The 10,701-nt window shown below is 36.2% G+C and overlaps 3 protein-coding genes across 5 annotated transcripts in view; 2 read left to right on the top strand and 1 right to left on the bottom strand.

Annotated features, from left to right (window-relative positions):
• LOC108183924 (uncharacterized) overlaps positions 1–10,701 on the top strand; it is a 667,181-nt gene that overhangs the window by 187,704 nt on the left and 468,776 nt on the right. The window lies entirely within an intron of this gene.
• Positions 1–10,701, bottom strand: part of LOC110439424 (uncharacterized) — a 326,082-nt gene that overhangs the window by 36,619 nt on the left and 278,762 nt on the right. The gene's annotated exons all lie outside the window — the stretch shown is intronic.
• LOC110439432 (uncharacterized) overlaps positions 1–10,701 on the top strand; it is a 215,198-nt gene that overhangs the window by 3,078 nt on the left and 201,419 nt on the right. Inside the window, exons 2-3 of one of the 3 annotated variants that reach the window (XM_073947702.1) lie at positions 105–157; positions 2,255–2,401. In XM_073947702.1, the coding sequence (XP_073803803.1) occupies positions 2,317–2,401 (85 nt within the window). In that variant the 5' untranslated portion in view covers positions 105–157; positions 2,255–2,316. Of the gene's footprint in view, positions 1–104; positions 158–1,493; positions 1,701–2,254; positions 2,402–10,701 lie in introns of those variants that run through there. The other 2 variants (XM_068219848.2, XM_073947704.1) reach the window with 2 other exon arrangements.

Genomic DNA, 10,701 nt, shown 5'->3' with positions numbered 1-10,701 from the left:
GTATGTCTATAGTGTGGAAAATAGATAATGTTTATGAAAAATTACTTTATTATTTTGTACAGCTGTTATTGAAATGACACTAAGTGTAATATTCCATTTTACAGCGAGTAATGCCACAACTACAGGACCTCTTCTTCTTTCTCTTCTCATAATTTAAGTAAGTATTCGGAGACTAACTCTGACTTCTGTTTACTCAAACCAGCTTTCCCTGTCTCTCTAAATTCATTTAATTGTATGTAATTTTAGTATATGATAGATTATTAAAGAATTAAAATAAAGTAGGCTACATAATTACTCACTGTAGATTTTATGCCTGAAGCTTCAATAAGTCATTCCCTGTGTAGTCCTGTTGTGTCAAGCTCTGATATGTATATATATATATATATATATATATATATATATATGTGTGTGTGTGTGTGTGTGTGTTTGTGTAATAAAATCTATACTTTGTTTTATACTATTTGCTTATAATATTAGATGTGCACTGTATGTATTAAATGTTGTGAAATATATAATAAAAAGTTTGATTATATTCATTTGTGTGGCATTTTTATACTTCAAAGTTTACACATGCAGTTGTTAAATTAAAAAGGAAAAATAAATAAACAATGTTTAATATTAATAGAATTACTGCTGTATCCTGTATTCTAGGCAGTATTGATAAACTGCCACAAAAAAAATTAAAAAAAGTAGTAAGAATGCCGTCTCACAGTTGCTGAATGTCACACAAATTTTATTTTATGAAAATGAACAAATTATTTATAACCTCAGCAAAACACCTTGTATGATGTCTTAATTAACCAATAAGGGCCAGTTAATAATGTTTAAAAGTTTTACTAAATATTTTAAATCTTGGATTTTTATTAAAAAAATTATGTGCAACGATTGCATATTTTATCTGAAAATTAATGTTTTGTCCAATATTTCATTATTACGAATAGGTTTTTTTTATAATCTATAAAGTTGGGTTTGTAAAGGGACACATTACCTTTTCTCAAAATACACATTTATTAATCACACTGAAATGATACTTTGAATTTGTCCTTGACAGTGTTGACACAATTTGAGGTTTGTTTGCTGTTTTTGTTAGTAGATTAATTGTAAAAAGTGCAGGAGCTTGACCAACATTCATTTCTTACAGTCTAATGTCTAAATAATACAACAACTATGTGGTTAAATTAAAAAGTCTTAAACTTTATTTGTTTGTTTTATTTTGATGTCTCAAAGGCACTTAGTGATAATGACCTCTAAAGACGTTTTTTTAAAGTTGTTTTAAAATGTTTAGATTAAAGGTTTTGATCAACTTCAAATACTGAACATCTGTGTGATTGTGTGTGTGTGTGTGTGAGAGAGAGAGAGAGAGAGAGAGAGAGAGCAGGTGTAAAGTAGAAAACTAGGGAGAGAAATGTTTGAACAAGTCATGACTGCAACAGTAAGTGGCAAAAAAACCAAAAACAAAAGACTTTTATTTTGGCGTGGCGTGTGACGTCATTAGGCTGCGCCGCTCTTGCGCTTGATTCAGCTGGAGAGGTTTGTTTTTAAAACCTTTACATAAATATAAAGCGATTGAATAAAATTTCAGGGTTTTCATCCGATGCTATATTATGAACCTGCTGTTGACATTATTTTGACCCTTTTTACAACGAAGTACAATTTACTGACAGTAATTAGGGCTATTGTTTGAATAAAGCAACAGAAATGTGAGTAATAAGTGTTTTAATTAAGGTTTAATTTATTAAAAAGCATAATGTCATTCCATTCTAAGGATAAATCACTATATATAAGAAATGGAGTACTAGTTTTAATCAGCTCATTGTGTCTTGCTCAGACTTACCTGATTTATTTTTGTTAATGACTATCATATGAAAATGTATAGAGGTAAAGTTGGTTTTATATTCACACATTCGGACTTTCCCCTTAATAATATAATTTCTTTAAAGTATTATTTGCAAACTCTAAATAGTGAAATCATATTAGCACTCAATGACTATCAAAGTACAACATTGTTCACAGTCAAATAAACAGTGTTAATGTTGTTTTCAAGTCACACTTGCATACTAATTCCAATCGAAAATTCAAAGTAACATGGTAAACAATATAGAGACTTCTAAATGAACGAATGTGGGAATATAAAACCAATTTTACCTCTATTGAAACTGTTAAAGCAAGTATTGAAGAGAAGTTATTTTGATTCTGTTCATTGTTTTATTTATTTTAATCAGGACGTTTTTAATGTTTTTATTTTTTTAAACAGGATAAAGTGTCCAAACGCAGAGAAAAACTGCTGAAGCGACTGATCTCCACACTGTTATAAAGATGGCGTTTATTAAAGAGGAGAGTGAAGATGTGAAGATTGAAGAAACATTCACAGTCAAACAGGAAGATCTGCAGGAACAAACAGGTTGGTTTTCATTCTTAAAGACCAACTCAGTCATTTGATCCTCATTCAGATATATTTTAATAATAAGAATACTAAATTAAATCCATCTCGCAGCCCTGAGTGTGCTGCCTAGTTCTCCTAAATGCACATAAGCACTCATTGAAAGACAGAATGAGTTTCATCACTTGTTCTTATTTATGTCATACTTTTTATGTATTATTCGTCTCCTATTTTCACCACCTTCTTAAGGTTATTGCTTTTCTTGTTCTCTTTGTTTGTTAAGTGTCCTTGAGCACTGGCACTATATAAAATAAATAAAAACAAAAAATTAAAAAAGGTTTAATTGAGCTGACAATATTTGACCTACAGTATTCTCATAGAAGATATCTGCTATTACAGTAATGGTGTTGGCTTAGTACTTTCCATTTGCATATGTCACGTTGATCACAATTCCCTTTTTTTATCAACTTCTTTATGGGTTTAAACTTGTTTTTGTAGTTGTTACTAGTTCTCACAGATATTATCTTAGTTTGACCTACATTATTATAATAACTAATTACAAGGGCTATTGTGTTTAAACAGGGTTTCCGCTGGGTATTAAAATGTCTTAAATTCCAAAATCAAAAATTTAGGCCTTAAAAAAACTTAAATTTACTGAAATATTGTGCTGTATGTCTTAAATCTTTTTAAACAAGTCTTCATTTTCCTGTGTTCATGTTTTGTTACCCAATCTGGCCAAAACCCATACAATCACCAACAAGACATTTTAACTCTGTTTATCATAATGATAAGGACTGCTGAGGATATCGACCTGGACAGATTGTTGTGCATAGATTTAGTTTAATATAGTTTTTAAAACTTTTAAAACATTTGTTAATTTGTTTTTTTTTTTATTTTAAAGAAAGTTTATTTTGGGGAAAAAAGTGTGTGGATCCTAGTAGAGCTCTCTTGTTTTTACACAATATTTAAGATCTTTTGCTAAGAAATATCTAAAATATTTTAATGTTATTATTATTATTAATGTTATTATTTATTATTGTATTATTAAATATTTTATATTAAAATATTTTTTGTTTGGACATATAAAAATCTTTTTCATCTGGGCCAATTGAAAAATTCCTTAGTCTAAAATTTCATTCATAATGATCTTAAAAAGTCTTACATTTAACTTTGTGACACCTGTAGAAACCCTGATTTAAAGTATGTCAAAAAAACGTGGATGCCCTAATTTTAAATATGCTGAATGAAATGGACACCAAAATAATTAATTATTATAAAACATTGTACAGTTTTCTAAACTATATGATGTTGTGGGACAATGTGAGACAAAACTAATTAAAGTGAAACAATAACGTTTAGCATAGCACTGACTACAACTGGCCAACAAACTAGTCTAAAAAAGACTTTTGCTGCTTAGGAAATGGATTACAGCATGCTGATGATGTGCAAACATTTGAGTGTGAAGTTCATCAGTATTGACCATATTCTTCACGTACCAGCAGGCGTCGCCATTGGAATCTTTTTGCTTTTTAAAGAATACATTTTTAGATCCTAAAAACAGCGTTAATATAATAAGCCAAAACTGACATGCATTTATTAATAATAATATAACAATTAATTAATCATTTATTAATAATATAATACACCTTTACTAAATGTGCTTGTGCATTTTTTGTTTGTTTGTTGATGTTTTCTCACAGATGAAAAGAGAACAGAATATTTGTACTCAAGTTATAATACACTGCTAAAATAATACAAGTTTTAGTAAATGATACTAATATTTTACAAATTACTCTTTAAAAAACTACTTTGAGTACTAGTTAATTACTTTTGAAAAAAATGTTTTTCATTATGGCCCTTTTTAATTATACAATTATTTAAATTGTTTAAATCACAAGGCTACATATAGGTATTTGCATTAACAAAGTATGGTCTATTTTTTCCTTACATGACAATGAATCATTTTTATTAGCACTGGCAAAACTACCACATACTTTTAAGGCCATAGAGACACTTTTTGTCCATTTTTAAACAATACTTTTTAAGCTTTTAAATGTTTAAAGTATATGATGAAAATATTTAAACTTGGGGTTTTAGTTACACATTTTACACTGTTTTTCTTATTTGCTTGTTGTCTATACAACATTTTATTTTACTCTTGATCCTAAACTGAAATAAATTTACAAAAAATATAAGAACACTGTCAGTAATAAAAAAAAAACTAATTACTTGGTTTCTGACAACACTACATTTCTCGAGGCAGTGCTTTAATATTGTTTATTTTAATAAATGTAACAGATTGCTTTGACCTGTAATGCCTGTACAAATTGTTGATGCTTTAAGACAGATCAGAACACCCCTATTATGTATAAATCACATAAATACCTCATCCAGAAACATTTCTAGCATAATTATTTTGCCGTAAAGAAATAAAAAGTTTCACCTTTGCTAAAAGTTATGGTAGGCTAAGTTTCACTTCACAATACAGACAAGTAAGTGCGTTAGCATTGTCACCGGTCAAGCATTGATCTAATTCTAAATACTTGATAGTTTTTGACTAAGTTTAGTCGAGGAGCAAAGATAAATAATTTCTACTTCTGAGAGATCATAATTGTATATAGTCTGAGCACACACGCGATGATGAGATCATGAGAGGACTTGCAGTTCATTTGAAAAAGCCTATTCAAGAGCTTGGATATCCAGTTTTGGCGATTAACGTACATGACTGCACTCTCGTGTTAAAATAAAGCACCCGCGACATTTGCAGAAATGATTAATTGCGCAATACCTGCAGTCCCGCGCCGACACTCTATGTTATACGCCTACTCACACTAAGTTATACGAACTGTGTCCAGGCCCGTTTCCCGGATCGTTTGAGAAGTGTGAGTGCGATGAATCGGGCTCAGGCACAGTTCACTTGGGCTTTGGCATGGTACGCTTGTGTTTGAGTGCAAAACGCGCCTAAGCCAGAAACTGAAAGCAAGATGTACCTTTTAAGGGACTATTTCATATGCATTTATTAATCATTCTTACCGTTCAATGAACACAAACTGTTGTAGTTTATTAAAGACGCAAACTCCTCACTGCACCACAGCTGCGCCTTCAGCAAACCTCCTAATTCCTGCAGCACGTGGACTTTATGACTGTTTATGAGTGTCAGAAGTGGCGGATCTGTTCGGCGAAATATTTGATTGTGTGTCACTGCATCCCAAACGCCTAAAACAACATAACTAGAGAAGTCTCCACTGTGCTGAGCGAGAGCACTTCTCTACTGAACAGTGCATCATCAATGATGTAAGCGTGCCCTGGCCTGAATGTTATGTGAGTGCGGGATGTCGGAGGAGTCGGGAGGGGGAACAAGCGTGCTTTGGCCTGGTTCAAAGCAACTGTACATAGTGTGAGTATGCTCTCAGATTAAACTAGGCTTCAGAAGAGTGGTATGTTAGAGGCGAGTAAACTCCTTCGGTGAGAAGAGAGCCAAACGTAAGTAGATCTTCAAAATGGCAGGATGTCCGCAGCTTAATTACTCTTGTGAATAACATCTCTACAGTAAAAACCTATGCACCCAAAGAGCATTATTTCAATAATGCATTTGTTTTTAAGTTGTTGTTTTCTGTCACTTTAACACAGAAAGGCCTTTGTCCCGCCCTTACGTTTTACGCAAAACTAGACAAGGTCGATTGTGATTGGTCACTTTTCATGTCAAAATCATCGCTTCGAAATCCTGGTCTATTTTATATTGGTATATTGAGAACCACTGCTGAAGGAGATAAAGTATACCCACACAGCATCAAAGGCCTGCACCTTCCCACAACAGCATCTATGTTACAACTCTAACTCCACTATTACAGCAAAACCAAGTCATCCTCCTACCCATGAGTTCATACCACAACAGCTAATTGTACCAAGCACCATTGGTGCTTGGTCTGGAAAAGCCATGTTCGACACTGGAGCCAGGCAGGCCAGCATTCCAGAATAAAACATACCTGCACCAGAAGAAAAAAAGTGCACAGAAAAAACTCAAGCCAAGCTCTTTCATTGTTCACCTCAATTCCCCCACCACAAAGTCTATTCTAGTTACCAGATAATAGGGATGACAAGACACTAATGAAAAGCATTAGTTGATCAATCTCACCTGCATCTGGAAGTAAAGTGCCAGTTACATCATCTACTTCTGCAGAATCCACAAGTATGTACCTCCCAGCTTGGAAGAACAACTGTTCTACAGCACTGCTTGTATACTGACTTCCCTGTGCTGATCAGGCAACGTCCATACCGTTTAACACCAGAGAAGCAAGAGATTGTTAAAGAGCAAGTCAAAGAAATGCCAATGAATGGCCTCACAGAACCTACACACTTAGCGTGGGCCTCACGCATTAGCTGCATTTCCACTATCGCGCCTAAAGCGAGCGAGCCAAGGCCAGTGACGTTTCCACTGTCGGTTCCGGGGCTTAATCGGGCCAAAGCGGGGCTTTCTTGGGGCCAGCGGCCAGCCTTTTTCGGTCCGCCAAATACCTTGGGCCAAGGAGGGCCAGCTGGGGCTTCAGGGCGGAGTGAAAGGAGAGGCGGGCAGTTTTCTGATTGCACATGAGTACATGCACCAAACAAATAAAGAAATAAGGGAAAGAAAACATCTGGCCTTATAGTCTGGGGTCTTTTTGCGTATGATCACCCTTATGTTTCCCTTTTAAATGTAAGGCTGCTGCATAAAATAATAAAGTAAGTTTTATTTTATAGTGACGTTTTTTGCTGCGTCCTCCTTTGTTTCAATAGCGCATAATAATCTTTACACCATATTAAAGACACAGCAAACAGTAAAGGTTTTCGAGAGTTTTTGTCAAGTTTAAAATGTTTGTTTGTGCGCGTTTAGATGCCTGTATGTGTGTGTGAGACCGGGCAAGAGCGCTCCTTCGCTATACAAATGACAGAGATAATACAAAATATAAATACAACAGAAAGACATAAAACTTAACAAATTACGTAAAGTATTTGGATGCGATGATATTAATCAAATAGCGCAAACAGAGCATTATTTCGGTGAGTGAAAGCAGAATCTAGCCTACACCTTTTTTTCTGTCACTCAGTCCTGCGCAGCGCTCGCTGCTTTAAGCGCATCGAGGGAAAGTCCAAACGCAAAATGTGTTCTATATCCTCAAACAACTTTTTATGTTTTTTATATGACCTGGTTAAATTTATAAATTAAACTTTAAATGAAGAGCTTTAGTGAATAACTGCTGAGCGCAACAAATATGGCTATATTTTAATAGGCTACTCGCTCTTGTGCTGTAAAACACTTAACACGACGTCTATCAAAACGAGGATGATATAAAATACATGCCATATCGAGTTATAAAGGAGAATTTCTGTGGCTTTATATTATGGATGTGTGCGCTCTCTGTGTTGGTTCCCTCTGTTAGTGGCGAGAGCACTCCATGCACAATGCCAACAGTCGGTCGGCGAGTAAACAAATGTAATGAATGGAAATACACAGGTCTGTGCGTATAGACATTTCATGTACTGCTGTACAGTAACGTGTCATTTGTTTGTTTCGGTTTTCTTCATTTTAATGGTTTCGTTTTGTGATAATTCTATGGTGTGCTTTATCTGCCTGTCCTGATTCCCGCTGAAGTGGGCGGGTTGTGTGACGTTTGATTCGCGGACGTTCTGTGGGCGGTGTTTGCATGACGCGCTGTGAGCTACTAGCCCGACAGTGGAAACGCGACATGATTTCGGCCTCATTTCTAAACCTCCCGGGCTATTTGCCCGGCCCGATTAAAGCCCTGGCTCGCACTGGCCGATAGTGGAAATGCGGCTAATGTCCTTGTCCCCAAAAAAGATAGCAGTATGAGGTTCTGTGTGGACTATCGTAAAGTGAACTCTATCACAGAAAGAGATGGAATCCCTCTCTGGTGCTGTCATCTTCTCCACGATTGATCTCAACAGTGGGTACTGGCAGGTAACTATGAAGCCTGGAAGTGAATCCAATCCATCCCTCTTGGGCCTATACCACTTTAAAGTTATGCTCTTTGGACTTTAAAATGACCCAGCAACATTCCAGCAATTAATGGAGTCTGTCCTAGGAGAGTTGCGGGGAAAAATGTGTTTTATGTATATTGATGACATCATCATATACTCGCCCTCAGTCACCCAACACTTTAAAGATCTTTAAAGTGTCATCACCTGGTTACACAAAGCTGGTCTGATCATTAACCTGAAGAAAAGTAAATTCTGCCAACATAAATTATCATTTCTGGGACATGTGGTGAACACCCTGGCCATTCCTGCTGATTCCATAAAAGTAGAAGCGATAAAATCCTACCCGGTTTCAAAAAACATCAAAGACGTTAAAAGATTCCTTGGATTGGCAGGGTGGTACCATATGTTTGTGCCAAACTTTCCTCAAATTGCAGAGCCTATGAACTTATTGAAGAAAAAAGGGCAAATTTTTCAATGGACACCTCAATGTCAAAAAGCATTGAAGAAATTAAAGACTTGTCTCACCTCGCCTCCCATCCTTTGACATCCTGATCTCCGACTCCCCTTTGTGGTTTCCACCGATGCCAGTGATTCAGGAGTAGGTGCAGTGTTGACACAAGGCGCAAGGACAGGAGGAATTTATTGTCTATGGAAGTCGAACACTGACCAAACTGAAGGTTAATTACTCAGCTACAGGGAAGGAATGTTTAGCCATACTATAGGCCAGGGGTTTTCAAACTGTGGGGCGCCAGCGCCTGTTAAGGGGGGAGCGAGAAACTGAGGTGTGCACTCGAGTAAATATGATGTTTTTTTATGTTTACAAGAGTCAATCTGATTAGTCCCGGAGCTAACTAACAAGCACGAGGCACTTTTTTAATGTTAGTGCGATCGCGTAAAACATATACAAAAAATGGACCTGTGGCTTTTCAAAATGAATGACGGTAAAGATAACACCGGTAAATTGTCTGACAAAAAAAATGACGAGTGCCCTTCTGAAGCATCAAAGCAAACAGATGATCAACCCTCCGCATCAACGGGGATCTCCACACAGAGAGGATTAACGTTCACTGCAAAAACCAAAGGCCTGTGTGCATCAAAGCAACGGAAGTATGATAAACAGTACATACAATACGATTAATAACGAACCATGTCCACAATGTGTTGTGTGTTCAGAGGTCCTTGCAAATGACTGTTTAAAACCTGTGAAACTGGTGTGTCACTTTCAGATGAAACATCCAATGTCAAAAGATAAGCCAGTCAACTTTTTTCGATGTAAAGAATTAGCATTAAGAGGACAAAAACAAACGATGACCAGTCAACACAAGGAGGTTAGATGGCTCTCCACAGGCAAAATCCTGCAGCGTATTTTTTCATTGCATGACGAACTGAGGATTTTTCTAATTGATTGTGGATCTTCCTTTAGGAGTCGTTTTACTGACACTAAGTGGCTCACAGATTGTACATACCTGTCTGACATATTTGATTGGCTTAATTCGCTTAATTTGTCCCTTCAAGGCCTGTGTTCAAACCTACTAACAATGTCTGATGAAATTGTGGGCTTTGTGAAGAAACTGGAGCGATGGAGAGGGCAGGTGGATGCAAGAAAATCTAGAAATGTTCCTGACCTTGGATGAATTTAACAAAGAAAATGTGTTTAACCGAGATACTACTAAAACGGAAATCACTCTACATCTGCCATCTCTGTCTGCACATTTCAATAGGTATTTTTCTGAGCAGCATAATTGGAACCAAGTTTACAAAGCGCTGGATGCCCTTCTGCACCTTTCAAGTGACCGTACTTTGAAGACACTGTTCGACTCAACCAAACTCAGAATTCTGGCTGGCAGTGGATACAGAATATGCTGAACTTTCGGAACTTGAAATTGATGTACTCTTGCCTTTTGCTTCAACTTGGCTCTGCGAAGCAGCATTTTCTGTGTGTACGTACATCACAAACAGACTCATGTATCACACTGAATCAGGTAAGCTACATGTTTATGATTCAGTGTAATTATTATATGCACTTTAAACGCAGCAAATAATATGGGAGTGATGTTTGCACATGCTTTATAATTTTGGCTCGCTGGACAAAAAGGGAGGGGGCGCGAGTGAAATTGGCCAAACTTGGGGGGGCGTGTGTCCTAAAAGTTTGAAAACCCCTGCTAGAGGCTATCGAAAAGTGGAGACATTTCCTGGAGCCAAAACTCTTCATTATTGTCACTGATCATTCCACTCTTCAGTGGGTCATGAACTCCACGAAGACCACCTCACGTTTAATCCGCTGGCCCCTTCGTCTTCAAAAATTTGACTTTGTGGTTGAGTACAGAAAGGGAACACTGAATGAA

This window comes from Danio rerio, chromosome 4 (genome assembly GCF_049306965.1).
Source record: "Danio rerio strain Tuebingen ecotype United States chromosome 4, GRCz12tu, whole genome shotgun sequence".
In the NCBI taxonomy this organism is placed as follows: Eukaryota; Metazoa; Chordata; class Actinopteri; order Cypriniformes; family Danionidae; genus Danio; species Danio rerio.
Note: the sequence above shows the minus strand (reverse complement) of the source record. Positions and strands in the feature narration are given on the sequence as shown.